Genomic DNA, 21,633 nt, shown 5'->3' with positions numbered 1-21,633 from the left:
ACTTTGCTCCTCTGTCTAATGGCAGCCAGCTACACTGTCTATTGAAGGGTTGAGCGTAGGTGAGCCAGGATCAAGAGTTGTCAAAGGAGAAGTATTGAAACAAGCGTGATTCCACTAAAGCAGGGGCGGGCAATTATTTTGGGCAGAGGGCTGCTTACTGAGTTTTGGCAAGCCATCGAGGGCTGCATGACAGGCAGCTGGGGAAGATAAATATTAATTTTCTAACTTTTTTAGGGGTCCCGTGGGCTGGATAGAATAGCCTGGTGGGCTGCATCTGGCCCACGGGCCACATTTTGCCCACCCCTACACTTCCGTGGGCTCTGGAAGAAGTTGTCTTCTGCTTTTCTATCCTAAAAGGACAATTCACTGTTTGAAATGGGTTTTTTTTGCTGTTATTTTGTTTCATAAAGTTGACAGCTGGAGATAAAGAATATTCATAAGTGTCTATGTAGTTTCATGGGCAGCTTCTTTCACAAAAACAACCTGTCTGATTTTATCTCAATCAGTTGTTGAAAGTTTCCACTACTAAAGCTACTGACTTTGCAATGGCGCAATTGTGCTAAACATACGCAGTCATGTGACTGGCAGATTTTTGTCTATAAAGGGGTGAACGGTACGGAAGTGGGCACGGTATATTTTACCTTTGGCAGGACAAAGTACAAAGGATGCAGTGCTGTTACACTTGGACAGCTCTGTTGCTAATTCTGTGTACTTGTACTCAATTTAAACATGTCTGTTTACCTCAGAAACACTGAGTTACTGTGCAATTCCCCCTCCCCACTTTTTTTTTTGTAAATGAGAAAAGGATTTCCCACCAATGTATTAAGTTGGTGTGTATACAGTACCTCTGCGTCGGAGGAGAATTCCCCTCCTTGGCCGGCTTGCAGAAGGAGTGTTTGCACAGTGTTCCCACAAGAACCAGAGCGCAGTACGTTTACTCTGTGTTGGCCTTGGCCTGGCTTGTGCTTTGGGTGGTTCTTTCATAATGCAACAAATACTGGGCAGACTTTGTGAGGTAAATTGGAGCTCACTTCTCCACAGAAGATGAAATATAGAAATGTGTTGCGTTTTTGGGGGGGGGTTTCTGATCCAGTCCAGTGGTTCATAACCTTTTTTGTACCAGGACCCATTTGCCAAGATCGATGGCTTGTCCTGACTCACACCCCCTGGCCCTGCCAGTGCCCGGTCCCCAACTGCCCCTGTCCTGCTCGGGTTAGAGTGTGGTGGCTGTGGCAGCTCTGGTGGCTCTGGCTCACGCGGGCAGCAGTGCAGCAAGTCTGGCCCAGCATGGGCTGGAGAGAGGAGGAAGGGAGGCCTATGGTACTCTGCCACCCACCCACACCTTGGGCTGGGGCTCCTGTGCCAGGTCATGGCCTTTCCTGCCCCCGATCAGCGTCTCCTGACCACCCTACCTCTGTGAGCACAGGCACCAGCCCTGGTGTTATCAGCCTGGCCATGCAGCTCCCCGCCATGTCTCTTGCCCCTCTGAAGGGGCGGGTGTCTTTCCCCCACACCCTTGCCCTGCCACAGCCTCAGTGCCTGGACACCTTCCCCCAATGCCTGTAGGCATCTGCCTCCCCACCCCTGCACACCTATCCCTTCCACACACGCACATACACACTGCCCTCCTTCCCCCCCGCCCCCAGCCTCAGCAGTCCCCAAGCCCTGGCCCTCCAGCCCCAACTCCCCATACACTTACCTTCATCCGGCTGCCGGGGCTGCTCCCACGACCCTGCCTGGCTGTGTGTTGGCCATGCCCCACACAGCCCTTTGTGGCTGGAACACACCAGCCTGCATGGGGAAACCTGCGCTTTTGCGCATTTTTCTAGCACTTGTGACACTGAAATATTCTTGAGACCCACTTTGGGTCACAACCCACAGATTGAGAAACACTAATCTAGTCCATAGCTATGCCAATTAATTTTCTTTCTAGTGCTCATACACTAGGGCAATGTTGTGTGGAAGTTGGATATGAAATAATCATTTGGTACTTGTCGGTTTCATACTTGGTGGTTTCACAGATGCATTGTGTGATGCCCTCCACCTGTATCTATTTAATAAAAGAATATAAAATAATTTAATTTAGATGCAAATCATTGATATTTAAAAAATCTTGAATGGATGCAACATTTTATACCTGACTACTCTCTGGATTTGGAAATTAGCTCATGCATTAATGCTGAATGTCTGGATCCTTAATTTAACAGGCATCTACACTGGAATAATTCTTGGGATATTTTAAGAGGAGAAATTGGCTAGAAAAGGTTTGAAATGTGTTCTTTTCCTTTTCTGTCTTCTCTTTTCAAGTAGGTGATTCTGTTATGTAGGGCTAACAATGTTTGCAAAACAATGCAGGCCTATCATATACAAATGACATGTGCCTATGTGCACATTATTGCTTCAGAAGCTGACTACAAAATGTCTTCAACTCAAGAATGGTACTGACCTTGCAAGCTGAACACAGCAAACTTTGTAATATCTGACCTGAACAAATACTCTAGACCGAGAGGATAGTGTAATATACTACTTTAAGTACAGTGCAGGAACATCTAGGATTAAATAACTTTATGCCTGGGACATGGACCAGTAAAGGAGGGAGCTGAGCAATAAACTTCACTCTTTGTTCTCAGCCTTTGCTGCACTGGTTGGAAGGATCACTGGTTGGTTTTGAGACCAAAGTCATTGGGGTGTTGATTGAAGGAGAGGAGTGGGGTATCTGCTGCCCTTGCCAGGCAGTGAATTCAGTCTAATACAGTGTTTCTTAACCCATTGGCCGCAACCCAAAAGTGGGTTGCAAGAATATATGAAAGGGTCATGAACAAACTTTAGAAATGGATCAATAAACTTTAAAAATGGATTTTCCTTTAAAGGAGAAAAAATGTGGGAAACTGTGGGTTTTCCTTTGCAGGCTTGCAGAGTTCCAGCTTGTAAGGGACTGTTTGGGGCTCCCTCTGCCCCAAACATCCACCCCCGTCCCACACACTGGGGGGCAGAGGGCAGCAGGTCAGGAGTGAAGGGCACTGGGTTGGGACTGGCCATCAATGTTTACAAATAGGTCCTGATACAAAAATGGTTGAGAACCACTGGTCTGATACACGGTCTACAATGTCCTAACTTGGCTTGATGTGCATATTGCACTAAAGAATCCAGTTCTTCTGTATCTGTAACTCCTCTCTCTCTTCTTCAGCTCTATAATGTATCTTCTAATGTTGGCTTTTTTGTGGCTTGAGGGAGGAGGCTGAAATTATGCTCAGTCTTTTTCTTTTGATTTTAAATAAATCCCTTTTTTCCCACATGATCTGGATGGTAATTTATAGTAAATGTGATTTATATCTACTGGCAATGTCCTGGCATACTCTAGCAAAGATAAACTAATTCAGAGACTTGCTTTATACCAGGTGCTATTTCAGATATGAATCACATTGGGAACTGGTCTTCAATGACCTATAACAGTCCATTGCTTTATAGTTTACTGGACTTATTTTAGATCGTGCTAGGTGTGTGTCCACATTCCAAACAATACTGCTGGAAATTTGCTGCTGCAGGGTCGGGGCAGGAGATGTCACCCCCTTTTTTTCAGTGACATGCATGTCAAGCAACCAGTTAAACATTGATTTTCAGCAGCACAGTATGAGGTGATGTCTAGCCCTGTGGTAGTGAATCTCTGGCTGATTCTCCTACATTGCACTGTCACTATATGCTGCTGCTGTTGCTGTGCCCTTCCTGCTGCCAGACCTGCATCAGGGAAGGTGCAGGGACAGGAGGATGAGGTGCCCCTCTAGTTCCACTCCATCACCCTCCTTGGGCAATGCCTGGGGCTTCTGTCCTACTTGCCCACCCATTGTTACATTACTGAAGGCAAGAATAAGTGTGGATGCAGAAATAGGGAAGTTTGCTTATCCCTTCCTATACTGTGCTTGTATTTGCTTATGCAGAACGGCTGTAAAATAAAGGGTTTCACTCTACAGAGCTGTCTCTTGTCACAAGGTGAATTCAGTCCTGTGAGAATGCTGCACACAGATGTTCCATGGATTTCAGTGACAGTCTTGCATGTGGAGGGTTGCATGCGACTGTGAAATTCACACAGACAATGCGATCGTCGAGCCCCATGCTCAGCAAAATGTCCATAGGACATTCCATGGCTTGCAAAATTTCTGGAAGAGAGCTGGCAGAGGAATGCAAAATGACTGTCAACCACTCAGCCAATGAGCAGGATGTACTGGCAAAAGATACCAGTCCTAAACATGAATTTGTCAGAGCTACTTGGTTTGGCCAGAAAAAGGTTGACTTTCGGTGCATGTGTTTAAAATCTTTGCCCAGAAACAGACAAGGCCATGGTTAGTCTGACTACTATTAGTATTTAGGATTTTTACACAGCATCAGCTACTGACCAGGGAGCTTAGTTGATCTGCCTTGTCCACCAGCAACAGGCATGTATGACCTGGAATTTGTGTGGTCCAAAGCATTGGTGAACAAAACAAAAGATAACCAAGATGGTGAGACCAGCTATTGAATTGGCAGCTGCCCTATTCCTTGCATTTTATTGGTACCTTCTTCAAGAAAGAGAGTTTCCAAATTATTTATGTTTGGTAATACTGTGAAATCTCCAACAAAAAACAAATTTACAGTAAATTTGTAAGAAGCATAACAGCAGTGGATTTGGCATCTCCTATGCTAATTAAAAACTTGACTTCTGCTCTCTTCCTTGAGAGGTTTCCACTTTACAGGTATATCTTAGGTGGAATTGGAGGTTTGGTTGCATCTAGCATAGGCAAATCCTTGTTAGCTTTGATTTAGCTCTCACAAGTGGTGAAGACCTAGTGGCACAGACTTCAGTGTGAGCTGACTGTTTAAGTAACTACTAGGATCCTGGGTGGGCTTACAAGGCCTATATGAAGTACCTGCTACTTTGCTGCTGTTGGGCATGGAGTTAGCTTGGATATGCCCTCATGTATTGCTGTCACCCCTCCAATTGCCCTGCACACTCAACCTTGGAAATGGAAGGATAAAAGGCCCTCCAGCCAGAAGATAGATGCAAACTTCAAGATCAGCCTATGGGTGCAACTTAACTACAGAAATACTCTGATTTTCTGTGTTTGGTTACTGTAGATCTTTTTTTTTTTTCACTGAAGGGGAGTTTATATTATTTCAGACTTTAAATGTTGTGAAATAATTTACAACATTGGGTTTAGCGGAGCTAAGTTATGTGCAGTCAGGTTTGGAGGCTTCAAAGATGTTGAGATTAATAAAGAAAAATATGCTTACTGACCATAATAGCATACCTAGATGAAATATTACTAGGTATAGTTTAAGAATAGAAATTGCCACTTTCATACACTTTATCAGCTTAATTCAGTTAAGACTAAAGACAATGAAATGACTATGCAGGAAACTCAAGACATGTTGTTTGAATAATTCATGTCTAGGCACCATTTACAAATATCTGCCTGTACAAGATATGGTGGTAATGCAGGTATGTTAGTGAAGTAAGTTTGGTGTTAAGAAGAGTGTTCTCTAATGCAAAATCATTGGGAAATATTTATTTTTCAGCCAGAACTTTAAATGAGAATCTTTCAAAGCCATCTTGAAGTTTTAGTAACATTTAAACTTATGGGGTGCCTATATACATACATTGAGGCTGCTCCGACATGCTGTAATTACAGTATTCGATTAGCTTTAGTTAAAGCACTCCACTGCTATTTTTCAGCACGGAGGCGATGATACACATGATGGTCTGGGTGCTTCAATTAGAGCAGCTTTCAGAGCCACTCTAGTTAAAGGGCCCACCTCCCAGAGCATGTGTATGAACAGCCATGGGGACTGAGAGTTCTTTTGTTAGTTCCCTGTTATGGTTCTTCTGAATTTATTGTTGTGTTTGTTGGAGGAAGAGTGAGGAGTTGTGTGTTTTGGGTTAGCCACAGACCCTCTGCAAAAGCGGGGTGTGCACTTGCGAGGAATGTTGGGGGAGGATGGAGAAATCTCCCCTGGGTATGAGGGAAGGGCTTGGGAGTGTGTGGGGCATGGGGGTGGGGAAGGAGGAAGAGGTGAACAGGAGTTTGGGAAGATTGGAAAGAATCTGGGATTGGCCAGATGTTTTCCTCTTATGGATGATGGACAGAAAAGCAGGACTGGGGGAGGGGATGGGGGTGGAATGAAGATGTCATGTTTTGGTGGTGTTGCTTAGGGAACCTATGGTTATTTCTTAGCTGTGGCTTGTTTGTCAGTTATGGTCAGCTGCTTTAAGCCTTTCTGGATAGGAAGGATGGATATAATGACAATGACACTGAAAATGACAGTTTGTGTTCTTTGAATTTTTCATAGTAAGGGACTCAGGTAATATATGGCTCCCCTTTGCTTATAATAATATACCCAAGAAGTTTCTAGGTACAGATCTATACTACTTTCAGCTAAGTAGTAATAACAGAGACTTAGAGGTAAGAAGGCTGAAATGTAAAAGGACGCACAGCATGGCTGAGTCAGCAGTAATTCAATTCCACAAAGTCTGAATAAAGTAACAATTGTTGCTAGAAATGCTTAATGTGGAGATGGAGGTTAAAGGCTGTACTTTTTACGTCCAAGTTTATGGTGGAAAAACAAGTCTTGAAAACATTTTCCTTAATTTTCCTTTTTAAATTGAAGGACTTGAGCATGTCCTAATCCTCTTATATTTTCCTCATTAGATATGGATTACTGCTACCAAGCAAGGGGTGAAAGCTGGCACATTCTTCTGGTCTATGTAAGTGACCTTTTATTTTTTAAAGCTCTGTAGGAAATAATTCAGAATTAATTTGATGTAAGTGTTCATTAAATTGTTTCCCTGGCTCTAAACATTCAATACCTTTTCAAAGAATGCATTCCTTCCCTCCTGCTTTTTCAATCTGTGGCTTCTTTATAATTTGTTAAATAATATATCACTATGTGCCATTTACCTGATAGCTTTGTGGAGAACTTCAAGTTGGAAATAATCGTGGGTTGCAAGCATTATGACATTTCTTAATTTTAGCTGCCTAATGATATGGCATTAGTCTGGCTAGCAACATTATTTTAACACTTTGGGCTAGGGATGGCAATTACATGTAAACTGGGATAAGTGATTGGAAACTGGTTCAGATTTGTAGCACAACAGACATTCAGTGCACATAAACTGCTTCCAAAACTAGTTTAAAATATACCTGAATGGATGGTAGTATCAGACCTAACTGATTTAGATTATATTAGTTTATTGAACTTCTGTCCCAGATCCCCTGCAGGTTCAAGTTAATTCATAGTCCCCCAGCATCCTAGGATGCATTGCACCTCCCCTGCAAACCCCCCTTCCAGGGTGGGTGGGCTAGCCTTGGCCCAAGCTGTCTGCTTCAGCTCAGCAGGGTGGTGTGCCCTAGCGCTCTCCCCTGGCTTCTGGCTTGGGCCACTGCAGGCATGTGGCTGCATTTCTGGAATCAAAAGTGATCAAAAGTGAATGTCTGTTCACTTGCTTATTGCTTCAATCTACGCAGCTTAGACTAACCTGCAAAGATTTAATTGATTCAGTCTCATGCTTTTTGACTGTCTGTACTGGTTGTCCTGGATGTCAAGAGTTCTTTACAAGTGTCATAAGTGCCTCTTTTGCTGCTACATGCACCATTTACCATGATAAACATGTCCAAGCAGCAGAAGTTCCTCCCTCGTTGTAAAATCCAAACCATTTCAATCTTTGGATATAGTTATATATATTATATTATCCATATTATCCTGCACCCTGCATTCAGCTAGCCATCCTACTTCCTGGAAGTGACTGGACAAGGGTCATTTCTTAGTTCTGAGAGTTTACTAAAGAGCACCCTGTTCCCAGCCTTCTTCTTCCTGTCTTGGTGGCAGGATGCCAGGTGTGGCATTGCTCATCAGAAAAACAGATTCACTGTATTTAGATCAAAATACAAAATGGCTCTTTCATGCTTGTTTGTTACAGCTTTTCACCTGAATGAATGCACCTGAATAGATGGCTTGTTGTGCTCTCTAATTTTGTACACCTCTTGGATATCCTAATTATATTTACTATTTAAAAGTCTGTAATAGACATGGGCTAAAAGAAAAAGTAGCTCTAAAAGCCTCAAGGTAGCTCAAAGAATAGCATTAAATTCCTTACCTGTTAGGAAAGTATGGTACTTCCCATGACCAGCTGGGCTAACAGTTTTAATTCATTCAGATTTCCTGGACTCTAAAGTATTATGAAAACCAAACAGTTATGGTTCAATAATTAAATGCAAATTCCAATTCATTCCTGAAGCAAGGATTTGAGCATATTATGTATGAAGAATGTATAGTCTCTTCATAATTCTTACATAATGAAATAATTCATACTTTTCAAATTTTCTGTATAATTAAACCTCATTGAAATCTTGTGAGTTGATTACTTTTTGAAGAAATAGTTTTTAGAAATATTTTTGAAGAAATATTTTTAACAGTCACTTTTCCTTCACATCTTTTTAACTGGAAGTTATTTGTACAGCCAGGATGGGTGATCAGTGTTGTCCTGGATTCCAGGAAGAAGTGCCCTCATCTAAAAGTCTTCCAGCATTTATTTTCCTCAATGGGAGTGGAGCTAAATGTGCCTTTAGAAAGATGGTTGACTTATGCTATAAATTAAGGAGACACATCTTTGTGATACCTGAGCCCAAAAGAGAAAAATAAATCCATTTCTTCCTTAACAATCAGTTTAATCTCATCTGAAACTACAAACACAGTTATGTACTATTCATAATTATATGATTGCTGCTCTGCAGTGACACCAGGCAGAGTTCTGTCTTTTTTTGAGTGGCTTAACTGCATTTCGGATTTCTCTGAAGTTTAATGTTAGCTTTGTATTTCCTGGATTTGTAATGTTTATTCAAGGAAAATTATGTCCCCATTAACACATTTTCATCTTGATCTCCAGTCTTATGTAGCATCTTGTCTTGAAATTTACTTTACAGATGAGACGTTTTTAAAGTGTATCCACTCTATTTATAAATTGCCCATTTTTCTAGCATGATGTTAATCTTACTAGCCATATGGAAAGCCCCATATACAAGGATGAACAGGATGCTGCTTTCAGCAGAGTAAGAGGTTTTCCAAATTGTATGAATTATGGTGCTGGCGTTCCAGCTTAAGGCCGAGTTCAATTTCCACAAGTCAACAGGAGTTTCTTTAACTTGAGCATTGGTAGGAGCAGATCATGTAAATTCATACCAATGTTAGTTGTCTGAATAATCCTAATAATGCCAAATGTTGTGTTGACTTCAGTGGAACTACTGTCGTGAGTGAACTACTGTAATTATGTAAGTAAAACTTTGCAGGAATGGATCTTCACTCCCTGCTATTTATGAAGGTGGACAATTGAATTTGTTGCCTTAGGTCATGGCTTGAATGACAAACAAATTTTAATTGCACTTCCTCTCGAGTATTATGCATGGACTTACAGGAATGTGAAACAGTTGAGGTTGGAAGAAAGGGTATGTTAATGTGATTACAAATAAAGAAAGTGCAATATGCACAAAGAGAATCACAGTCACATGAGAAGAAATGATCCTGTGGGAACAGCTTATGGTATAACTAATGTTTGTGCTTTTGGTACACAACAGTACTTAGACCTTTTTCTTCTTTGTGGTCTAGTGTCATCCCTCACGAACGCAGAATTTTAACAATACTGCAGTGGCTAACACTACCAGACAATGAAAGGTAATTCATTTACTATTATTATTTTTGAATAAATATCTAAATTTTCATCTCTGTAAAAGTAGCTGCAGCAATGGTGTAAAAATTGTTAGTGTTAAAATGAATCAAAACTTGTGGCAGAGAGATCTTTTCTTAGACCTGTTAAATGCTTGCAAAAAAAATTCTTATTTTCTTTCGAGCACAGGCACCCTTCATCAGGCATAGGAAATTGTAAAAGTTCTTTTGGGTAGAAATGAAAATTCATATTCATAGTGTTAAAATGAGTGGGTTAAGAGTGTTAATGTTAAAATTAATTTTGCCAGCATTCAGAATTACTGTTCTTTTTAGATCTTAGCTTTAATCAACAGTATTTTAATTATCCTCAACAAATCTGTGATGTGACTGTTCTTTGGTTATTGGGGAGCATTTCATTACACAGATTAATTTAGGCTGTTTTATCCTTTTTTGGTTGATGTGACTTAACAAGCTTTTAGGTAAATGGAGAAGCTGCCTCCTGAGGTTTGGGCAAATGTGAAAATTTTATTTGTTTTTGAGTATACAAGTTTGTACATGCTGAGGGCTGCATGGTTCACACGAGCTATGGTTGTGATCTCTGACAGGACTAAAGAAGAGTGTACTTCCTCAGATAGTACCCTGTGTGCCTCCCAGCGTGTGTTCTTATGTTGCATGTAGTTCTGGAACAACTAATTGCTTAATGATATTGTGGAAAACATATGACAGAGCAACAGCTTTTTCCATAAGGCAAACTAGTTGAGAGGTTGACTTGATTTGACCTGGCTTTTTTTTTTGGCTGAAGAAAAGCTATTCTGAACGAAACCTTTCTTTCAGGCCATACGTCTATGCCTTCTACTCTGAACAACCAGATGCAGCTGGCCACAGGTTTGGTCCTTTTGGTTCTGAGGTTAGTATGGTTCTCTTTCCTGTGTAAGGACCAGCCATTCCATCTCTGGAATATTTGCACATATGTTACAAATAATTGTCTAAAACTAGATTTTGTAACTCAGGTTTATCTGATTTTAAGAACTGCTCATCTTCTTTCACTGTGTTATGAATGATGAAAAGCATAAAGGTAGCATTATGGTTGGAGGTATTGCTTATCAAAAGCTTTAGGTGTGAAATGGGTTGATGTAACAGCAGAATTTAGCATTCTTGAATCCAATTATCTTTGAAATTTTTTTTGTATGAGGCAAAAAATGTTAGGGAAAGGGGGAAGGATTTTTTCCCTACTTTACTTGCTTAGATGCAAGTTAACGTTATGGAAACAGCCACTTAAACACCAGAATTCCATGGGCTCTGAGCTATAACTTTTTATCACGGACTGATCATTAGGGCTGTGCGAAGCTTCAGACGCTGATTCGATTTGGAGGAGATTCAGCCCAAATCCAAATCTAATCATGAGACCCATTAATCTCTCCAAATTGAATTGGAAGCCTCTGAATTGATTCAGAGAGATTTGATGATTCGGCCACAGACACAGCTTTATATGTTTTTTCCTACATACCTTGAGGTACCAGGTGCAGCTTGCTCAGCAGCGGACCCAGCCCGCTTGCTCAGCGGACTTCTGGTCCACTTTTGGGTCTGCTGCCGACTGTGCGGGAGAACCCCAGCCCTCCCTGTCACAGTGACTGGTGCCTCCTGGGTTTGGGGGGGTCTCCCCATGGGCGATTGCTGAGCCGAGTGGGCACCGGGGGGTTGGGTCCCGTGTGTGCTTTGCAGCGGACCTGGAAGTACTTCCTGTTCACTTCTGGGTCTGCCTCCAAGCATGTGGGGGACCCCCCCCATGCTCCCATGGGGTGCTCCATCCACTCCACCATCTCAGCATTCACAAGTCATGCCTAGTACCTCGAGGTTCGTAGAAAAAACATAAATCTGTGCCTATGTCTGAATTGCTGATTCTCCAAATCAGAATTGAATATTCAGATTCAGGTCAATCAAATCAGGACAGTGTTCCGAATCAGTGGATTGAATCGCTGTCCCCCAAATCCGGCTGAATCCGAATCCAAATTGAATACTACCTGCTTCGCACACCCTTATTGGTCACATTTTAATTTGTAAAAAAACCAAAACAAAACCCAAAAAATTAGAAGAAAGTTTAACTTTTATCTTGATTTATAGTTATATTTAAACCATTGCTTCCTGCAGAATGGTGATTACCTTCCCTTTTTTCCACTGAAAGTGAAATTTGAATGTTATACTGGATATGTGTGGCATAGAATTACATAAAAGTAAGGCTAAATGACTTCAGAGATCATCTGGTCCAGCTCTTCGCTTACACCAGGATCATCCCTAAGTGCTTGTCTAACGTATTCTTAAAACTACACAGTCAACTCTGTCATACAATTACAAGGCATATTGCCCAAAGACACAGAAAGCATCCTACCTTGCCACAGGTAAAGCAGGGGGACAACAGCAGTCAATGCCCTTAATGGACTCTTTTGCAGACTCTTAAGAAAGTTAACTTATGGCCTGATATTGTGAGTTTCTGAGCCTGATCATTTAGAACTGATTATCTTGTTGGATCAAACTGTTAATCTATTGATCTAGGTTGTAGTTTATTAAGTCTCTGTAATGTAGGAAGTCAATTTGTTCATAGAAAAATTATAAAAAGTAATCTTTCATGTCCTTAGAGTTTTTCTGGGTAGCAACCTAAATCTACTTTCCTAACCACAAAATAGAATTAGTGTGATTTAAGTTTGCAGTAATTCTTTAAAGTAGGCTCACACCATTTGTTTTAAAGTTGAGAAGAACAGAAGATTGATGTTCAAAGAATAGAGAACAAGTTATTTCATGAATGAGTACATATTGGCTTGCAAATTTAAGTTCAGGCAATGGCCCTGACTTTATAAACATGGATTTAAATTAGGGAGGCTATTTGTCCTGTTTTTAAACCCTGTCTGTTTCTCATTGAGGACCAAACTGCAGAAAATCCTGATTTTCAGCTCATTGGTGGAAATACATATCAATCCCTTGTCCTTGCAATTCTACTGGTTGTGCCTAGAGCTAATGCACAGCCAGGAGGAGCAGGGTTCCCAGCCAGGGAGGTGAAAAGGGAGGGAGGGAGGTGACCTTTTCATGGTGGCCCTGCTCCTTGCTCTTGATTGGCCAAGGGGCCCAGTGGCCTTACCCCTCACTGGTGATTGACTGAGGAGCCAGGGACCCCACTCCTCACTGCTGATTCACCAAGGGGGCCTGGCCCTCACCACGAGGATGTCCTATATTCTGGGGATTTGTCAGTGGCCACCTTAATTTAAATAAATAAATTTATCCATGCACTAATACCTATTAACATTAAAGATTTGTTAGGGGAATGATTTCAGGAGGAAGGAGCTAGGAGGCATTTTATGTTGTTTCTCTCAATTTTTTTTAAATTTAATTTTTTACAATTTCTAGGCACTCTGAACCTAATGTAAATCAGCTGAAAAAGAAGCCCTTAATGGTACCCCTCTGAGCAGCTTCCTTTGTAATAGGAGCTTGACCTCAGCATGAAATCATTCTTTTTTTGTACCGAGCTGGCAGCACAAGGACACTTAGAATAGTTACAATCATCCTCCCCCATTCACCACAACAAAGCCTGGAAACAAGGCTTTGAGAGTTGTGCATTGTATTAGGACACTCTCCACACTTTTTGAACACTGGAAATTTTTACTCTTCTTGCCTCATACTCATTAGGTCAGGAAGCAATTTTGTTGGATTTGTAGAGTGTTGAGCAGTGTAGGGTGGATGTTTACTATGATTTACTGCACCAAATAACTTTAAAACTATGTATGTATGCAAGGTCTCGAAGGGTTGATGCTACTCATTGCTGGTTATCTTCAACTTCCACCTGCTTCAGTTGATGGTGCTCAGAACCTCACAAGAGGTGCTCAACAGTCTCTTGGTTTGAGTGTATGGCACGTTAACATTTAGGATAAAATTGTATTAAAACTACTTTCTGGGTAAAATATTTGTCTAGTTGACTTCAACAGAAACAGGATTTCATGCATCTTTGATGACAACGACTTGCTGTGTGTTCTGTTTATCACGTGTTTCGGTATAAACATGATGCATGTAAAATAATTTTTGTGGAACCTTTCTAAAACACACTTTGAGCAAGAAAGCTTGCTAGAGTGTTTCATGCTTTTTTCAGAGTGTGTTGATGAGAGATTGAAATATATGCTTGCTCATGGTTATTTCTGCAGTTCTGTTCACTATGCTATGCTTCTGCAGTGACACCTTGGGGGTTGGTTGTCTTGGGTCAAGAGGCAGAGCTTTGGCTGGCTAGTTCCTACCCTTTTGGGATGTCATAGTCCTTTCTATGAGACAGGAGGGGTTTCTTCCTCCCATAACCCTATCCTGATTCTTTCAAGCAAGGCTAAGTATTGGCTGGTTACTGAAACCTTGGCTTGTTTCTAGCTAACTTTTTTGAAAGAAAATATTTTAAAAAATGAATGAATATATAAAATATACATGACAGCAATGCCTATCATGACTAAACTCTGTTCCTGCTGCTCCTCTAACATGCTGTCTTGAGACAGCCTTCCTATGTGTTCAAAACATCTAGGTATCTTGCACTAGATTAGTTTTCTGGCACTGTTAAGCTCTGGCTGAGTTTATTTAGGGAAAGTATAAAACAAGAATCCTTCCTTTCCCTGCTGCTCCTCTCATCAGGACTGCACAAAGCTTGAAATTTCTTAAAAAGAAAATCGGTGCTGCTTTATTAAAATGCCTTTCTGGAGAGAGATGAGTAAGACTGGACTAGAATCTCCTTTCCGGCTGCTTGCCTTGGAAGCAATGATACAGCATGGCAGATGGTAACACTTTTTTTTTTTTACCCCTCCATTTACACAACTCTGTGATTGAATACCTTAAACAAATTAGCTTAATAAATAGAAGTAAATTATAGGCACTTCTCTGTCCCATTCCATGCATTCCATTTTACTCTGTATGCTGAAGTAACATTAAAGTCCATGGCAGTTGCTGGTGCTTACCACTTCTCCAAATGATGTGCATAGCATGTCAAAACCAAGCCATGTTTTGCTATCCTTAGAAATGACTTAGATCATAAAGGCCCAGGCAAAAGCTGAGGTGTGGGCTCCTTCTGTTTTCCATTTCTATGAGCTTAAAAGAGTGTGCCTCTTTATGACCCGAGGCCCAAGGAATTAGCTACCTTATTGTTGGACCTTAAAATGTAGTATATCTTTGAAAATGGAAATTTGTTGGGCTCAGGAACAGTGGACTCTTCCAGTGTTTCTTCATAGTTTTTAATTTTTTTTGGTAAACATTATCTCATTGATTTGTTTTTATACAGAAATGTGTTCCTTATGACATGTGATGTATTGACAGCTCTGGAGACTAAGGTCCTCAATTTATGCATAAAACTGATAGAGGGCAGCCAGCAGTACAGCTTTCTCTCAGGCTGCCCTGAATAAATGTCTTGCTAAAAGTGTTAAGATGCTGTCTCCGTATTGCTGTAACTTTGCCTTGTTGGCCAAGATAACTAATGAGGATGACATATGGTAGTTTTGTGCTGTAGGCAATTCTGTCTGACCTTATATTGATCCACAAACAGGTAACCAAGAAATGAAATACTCCATCTTTCTTTAACATGGCTACAGTATCAATTTCATACTCTTGGTAGTGAGATTACACTTGCTTGATGAAGAAAAATATCGGTAACTCTATAGTACATGTTCATAAAAATAGGCCTCACCTACTTCCTTCTAAAATACCAATTTCATTTGCTCTATGCTATTTGCTTGAGTATATGCAATTCTGTTTTCAAGGAGAAGTTAGTGGGTCCCTCTTTAGGAACAGACAGACCACAAATTGGCCCTTTACCATTTTCTGAGTTATTGAAGAAGCCGAGTTCTTCATGCTTCAGGACTAGCTGACACTTATAGTTTTGCTACCTGATGTTAGTTGAGACAGGCTTTTCTGAGTTCAGACATCTCTCTCCGCCAGTACAGGAGAGTAGTTATGGCTCCTCTCTTACTCCGCCTAAGAGACCTAAGAGAAAGCTTACTCCTAAGAGGAGACAGGAAAGACCAGTTGCACCTCCAAAGAAAAGGAGAAGAAAAGCACATAGAATGGATCAGTATGCTGTGGAATCCCGCCGGAACAAAGTAAGTTGGCCTCTGTGCCAAAACTTTATGACAGAACTGTCACATTTGAGGCATTTCTGTAGCTTCTCTTTTGTAACTTGAAGTTCCTTCTGTAAAAGCACTTGAAGGCCCCACTTTAGACAAAGCAGCCAGAATGGCTTGAGTCTTCTGGGAACAGCATTCTTCCTATTTCAGCCTCCATTCACTCTAAGGAAAAACTCCTTTTTAGGATTCTTTTAAAAACCCGTTGAACAGTGACGTCTTAAAATAAACCTCTGGGAAGACTTTATCAGTGTTGCCAACTCCTGCAATTTTATCACGAGTTCTGCTATACCTGGTGCCCTCCTGCCCCCACCCTTTTTTTTTTTTAAAGTCCAAGCTCTAGGAGTGATTATGTGAAAATCTCAGTTTATTTATCTGAATGAAAAGATATTTCTCATTCTCATGGTCATGAAGAAGAGTGGAAAGTGTAACTGGAGTATAATCTAAAGGTTCAACAACCAGAAGGCAAAGAAAAAAATTACAACGTTTAAATTATGGTTTTAACTGCAATCTTGTGACTATGTGGTAGCCTGACTCATGATTTTTTAACATTATGTTGGCAATATAGCCTTATGATTGTGCCTAAGCCTATGTTTTCATGAGACATTCCTAAATGTACAAAGTTTTTCTACCTACCGTTAATCAGCAACTTGTGAGGGGCTGTAAACCAATTCCATTCATTTCTACTTAAGGATATATAAGCTGACTAAATTGAAACTCAGTTCATTGGGTAAAAATAAACATTGGCTTTAGGATCTGAATAAAAATCTTCATATTCAACTCATTTATAAAGAAGCAATAGAAACTCTTCCCAGTAGCTTCCATGTCCACTTTTTAAGATGTAGTTTTAAAAATAATCAAACAATGAGATTTGTTCTGAAATTGAGGAAACCTGACTTACACACAGTACTTTAAGTGTCAATAATCTACCCAGTGGCACGACTGTTTGGGGGTGATATCGCTATTACATTGGAGTTGAATTGCTTCTCAACCCAAATCATGCCCCTTTGACATAAAATGTTCTAAGTCATCTAAATGATGAGAACCTGAGTCTTTTCCTCCTTTCCCCCTTGCTTCTCTTCTCTGTATAATTCATCCAAAGTTCTTACACTCAAAGAATTTTATGCGTAAACCCAACTGTGAATTTCAAAAACGTATTCTTCTACAAGACAGCACCCATGCTTAGTACAAATTAACCTTTTGGTGCCGATAAAGAGCCATGGGCACACCACAGGACTAGTCCTTAGGAATTAAAGACAAATACTATATAGTCACATTCTTTCCTCCATCTATATAACATCAGCAGGCTACTGTAGCTCTTCAGGATGAAAGCTCATTACCTGGTAGAGTTAATTGGCATGTTTCAAATTTCAAACCCAACATTTTTGTAGCAGTAACAACTATTTCTTTTGGCGACATCTCTGATATCCGTGCCTGTCCTGGAAGATGAAGGCTTCCATGCAACTTTCCAAAGATTCTAGATCAGCATGTGATCTGAGAAAAGGTATACACCAGACTTCTTTTTTTTTCACCAATAACTCCTTGGAGATTATGTCTGGACAAAGACACAGTCTTGGGAAAATGGCATATCTATGTAGAGCATCCTTACAGAAATGTGTTACAGTCAGCATAGACATTAGATCTTACTTTTGAGCGAGAAATTAAGTGCAAGACAGAACAAGAATAGATAGCATGAGGTTTTAAAAGACAGCCTGATGAAATAAAGAGGCAGAGAGGAGACTAGATTAAGTTTTCCTAGCTGTGGTCATATGAAAATGGTTTGGTTTTCTGATTTTTTTTTTTTTTTTTTTTTTTTTTTTAAATGCGAGGACTCCTGCATTTGTTTTGTTTTGTTTTTAAGGAGTAAAAAACATTTTTGCAGACCCAGACATGAAATTCATGGATATAGGACTTCAAGCAGAAGTACTGTGACTGATGGTTCTGTACCATGTCTGGAAGTGCTGTTGCTCTTTTCTAAGAGAAACATCATTTCAGTAACCTGTTCCCATAAAAACACATTCATATGAAATCCATGAGGGTTTGTAGGGTTGAAATCCATGAGGGTTTCTTAGCCTTCCCAGCTCCAGAACTATGAGCTGGAGGCTAAATGAAAAAGGCTTAAGTTTCTGTAAGTGATTTATGTGGTATAATTAAAGTAGATTGAAAAATGGAATTTCCATTCCATGGGGAGAATCCATATTTTGACATCTGTTTTTGTCTTGATTTGATATGGGGTCAAAATAGGAAAGCTTTTTGTGGAGTTAAAATTTTGAGAAACTTTGATTCTGAATGTTCAGCTCTTCCACTAAACTAAAGTAAAACACAATGATACGTTTTCTGAATCAAAACAATTCCATTCAAAATCTCAAACTCAGTCTTAGCTGCCATAGTGTTTCATGAGTTTTGCAGTGCTGTGTCCTCGTGCCTCAGCTGGAGTCATGTCTCATGATGTACAGCATTCTTTCCCTGAGCTTGAACCATGCCAGGACTTTACAAGGGTCACATTTTCCTGTCTCAGCATGTAGATTCTGAAGATAATGAACTTCCATAGGTGCTGTAGGCAGGCAGGCAGGCAGGCAGAGAGATTCTGAAAGAGTTGTCAGGTTGATCTAGCCAAAGTAGTTCACCTAAATTTTCTGATTTTCCTATGTTTGAAAGCCTACTTTACATTATTTATCTTTCTTGTATCATCTGGTAAATATGTTATGCTCTCCTATTCCTACCAAAAGTTGTAACTTACGGACATTTTGATTTTTATGAAAAATTACATTCAGTGAAGAAATTGTAGCATATTTATAACAGCTAGATTTGGACAGCCTTTCTGAAAACCTTGCTAACCTTGTCATTGGAACCTTTAGAAATCTTGGTTATAAAGTTGAAGGGATGCCTTGTTTCTTATTATTACTTACTTTAAATTCAAACTACTTGAGGATAATCATTCCAACACCAGATGTTTCCTGCAGTACACTTCATAGGCGACTTGGGATTTTCATGTGAACAACAAGACTGAAGCTCAGTTTCACATCCATATATTGACACTGTGATTGATGTTACAAAAAAAATGAAAAGCTACCCTCTTCATAAAGTACATAAAGAAGCCAATCCTCAAAATCATGTGCGTTTTTAGTATATATGAAATATGGACTTACTGTTACCAAGTGTTAATGTATCTTTGAGAAGGACTCGGAACAAGATCAATGATCTTTTGTATTTATCTTACTGTATCCCAGCAGAAGGCTTTTTGTACCCTTCTCCTGAGGAAATCGGGTTAGGGCTATAGGAAAGGCTATGACTAATATGTAAGTGTAACTACCCAGCCAAGGCTCTTCCTCTTGATCTGAATAATTATCTGCCAGAGTTTCAGTAAAGGAGTTCCACTAATAGTGGAAAGGAAATCACTGCAGTCAATGATAGAATAAACTTTTGTTCTTTTCTGCCAACTCGTATAGATGACAAACCCTCTAAGAGACATTGACAAGATTGTAGGACAACTAATGGATGGACTGAAGCAGCTGAGATTACATCGATGTGTCAATGTTATCTTTGTTGGTGACCATGGTAAAAATTCTTTTATGTTTATCCTTTATCAGTTTGTCAATGTAGAAACTGTTATTGGAGTACTTTCTAGAACCGCACAGGACTTAGTTGTATACACATGTGTTTTATTGGATCAGAATCTAAATCAAAGTCTTATTAAAAATATTACTAGCTGCACTTCTCAAATACTTATTCAGAAAGACATGATCAATTGATGTAGACTCAGAATTTAACTTGCCAGGTGTTTTATCTTTGCAAAAATTCCTCCTTCTTTTAAATATCTAGTTAAATGTTTACATATTTATTCAAAATTCTTAACTCTTTTTTTGTGTGCCACATCTAACTTCAGTGTATGCTTTCTCCTAGCAAGTATGGAAGGGTTACATGTCCCTTTGAGTGTCTCTTTCTCAGTCTAAATAGAAGGAAAGTAATCTTGTCTCCTTTTTGATGAGGAAAGGAGTAGAATTTTGGAACAATGTTTCCATGGTACTGGTTCAAGCTGGTTATGGACAGTGTAAGGAGAAATTGTGGGGAAGTTATAAGGGAGAAAAAGCCTTCAATACATTTTTGTGAGATGGGGAGTGAACAGAGCTGTTTCTATTACTTGGAAATTGAGAGAAATTTTACATGAGAATTAATAGTGACAATTGACAAACCCCAGAAAAATTTCCAGGGTTGGAGATTCCACAGTTCCTCTAGGTAGCCTGTTCCAATGCTTGATTACCTTATTGTCAGAAAGCACTTCCTAATCTCCAGCCTAAATTTCTGCTGTTGTAGCTTGAGGCCATTGCTCCCCATGCTGTAACTTACAGCCACAGATAAAAGTCCTTCTCCATGTTCTGTAATTGCTCTTCAGATATTTGAAAACTGTTATTGACTACTCATCTCAGTCTTCTCTTCTCCAGACTAAATAACCCTAATTCTTTCAGTCTTGCTTCCCAGGCCCCTGATCATTTTTGTTGCTCTCTGCTGGACTCTTTCCAAACTGTCCGCATTCTTTTTTAAGTGTGGGGCCCAAAATTGGACATAGTATTCCAGGTGAGACCTCACAGTGCCAAATAGAGTGGAAGAATCACTCTCTTTGATTTACAAGTGATACTCCTATTAATGCAACCCAGCCAATGCTGCTGGCTTTTTTGCAACAAGAATACACTTTTGGTTTATATTCAGCTTAGAGTCTACTACAGGGCTGCTCAAGCAGGTGGCCCGGGGGCTACATGTGGCTCATGAGATGCTAATGTGTAACTCCACCCAACCTGGTATTATCTGCAAATTTGCTAAGCATGCACTTGATCACATCATCCAAACCATTAATGAAGAAGTTAATACTGAAGAGAGATAGTTAGCTGTGTTAGCCTGAAGTCAGGTGAAACAGGTCCCTGGAGAATCCTCTTGATACTGCCTTCCAGCTAGACATTGAGCTGCTAATGACTTGCACATAATGATCTGCCTCCACCTTGCAATACATTTGCTTAGTTAATATTTCCTTTGCTTATTAATGACAATGGTGTGGGAAATGGGAGACTGATTGTCACCTTCCATCTTCATATTCTCACCAAGTTCCTCCATGTTTGTAAGCAACAACTCAAGAAGAGCTTTCCCCTTAGTTGGCCCTCTGTACCATCTGTATCAAAAAGTTATCTCCAAAGCACTCCCAAGACTTTGCTGGACTGCTTACACACTACTATTTCCCTCATAGCAGATGGTCTTGATAACTATAGTGGTTGTGGAAAATTAAGCAAGCAACATCAATACATTTTTGTAGGCCACAAGGTAACTCTGATAGTAACACCTGTTCACTCTACTGCCAGCTGGCTTAGAACAAAAGACAATATTTTTTGTGTCCTTTTTAAACAAGTTATCAAAATCACTTTATAAAACAAGGGAACTGGCTTTGATTCTTCAGTATGTTCAGAGTGGATGTCAGTGTGTCAGAGTTCCTTGTATGCAAAGAATTGGTATTACTGCTCTGATATTGGCATTTCTTTTGTGCAAGCAGATGCTAAGACCAACTATACTTTATTTTCATAACAGTATCTAATGTTGGTGATAAGTGCTTCCATTAACAAGCTATTAGCTAAAAGGTTTTTGATAGCTTAAAAGCTGAAAAACAGTGGAAGTAGCTGATGTGTCCTTAGCAAGTGGAATATTTCCAGTGACTACTCTTGAAAATTCATGTGACCTTGCAGTCTTTTCCATAGAATTGAGGCTGGATGAATTCCACAGGAAAGAGGATATGGATAATTGGGAAAAAAAAAAATCCATTTTTTTTTTTTTTTTT

The 21,633-nt window shown here is 40.0% G+C and overlaps 1 protein-coding gene across 3 annotated transcripts in view; it reads left to right on the top strand.

Moving 5' to 3' along the window:
- The window catches only part of ENPP2 (ectonucleotide pyrophosphatase/phosphodiesterase 2), a 141,988-nt gene that overhangs the window by 90,899 nt on the left and 29,456 nt on the right, over positions 1-21,633 (top strand). For 2 of the 3 annotated variants that reach the window (XM_019528101.1, XM_019528100.1), the window contains exons 9-13: positions 6,681-6,736; positions 9,631-9,696; positions 10,522-10,594; positions 15,639-15,794; positions 19,265-19,373. In XM_019528101.1, the coding sequence (XP_019383646.1) occupies positions 6,681-6,736; positions 9,631-9,696; positions 10,522-10,594; positions 15,639-15,794; positions 19,265-19,373 (460 nt within the window). The remainder of the gene's footprint in view (positions 1-6,680; positions 6,737-9,630; positions 9,697-10,521; positions 10,595-15,638; positions 15,795-19,264; positions 19,374-21,633) is intronic. The other variant, XM_019528102.1, reaches the window with a different exon arrangement.

Source organism: Gavialis gangeticus, unplaced genomic scaffold (genome assembly GCF_001723915.1).
Source record: "Gavialis gangeticus isolate Ggan-Ray unplaced genomic scaffold, GavGan_comp1, whole genome shotgun sequence".
In the NCBI taxonomy this organism is placed as follows: Eukaryota; Metazoa; Chordata; order Crocodylia; family Gavialidae; genus Gavialis; species Gavialis gangeticus.
Note: the sequence above shows the minus strand (reverse complement) of the source record. Positions and strands in the feature narration are given on the sequence as shown.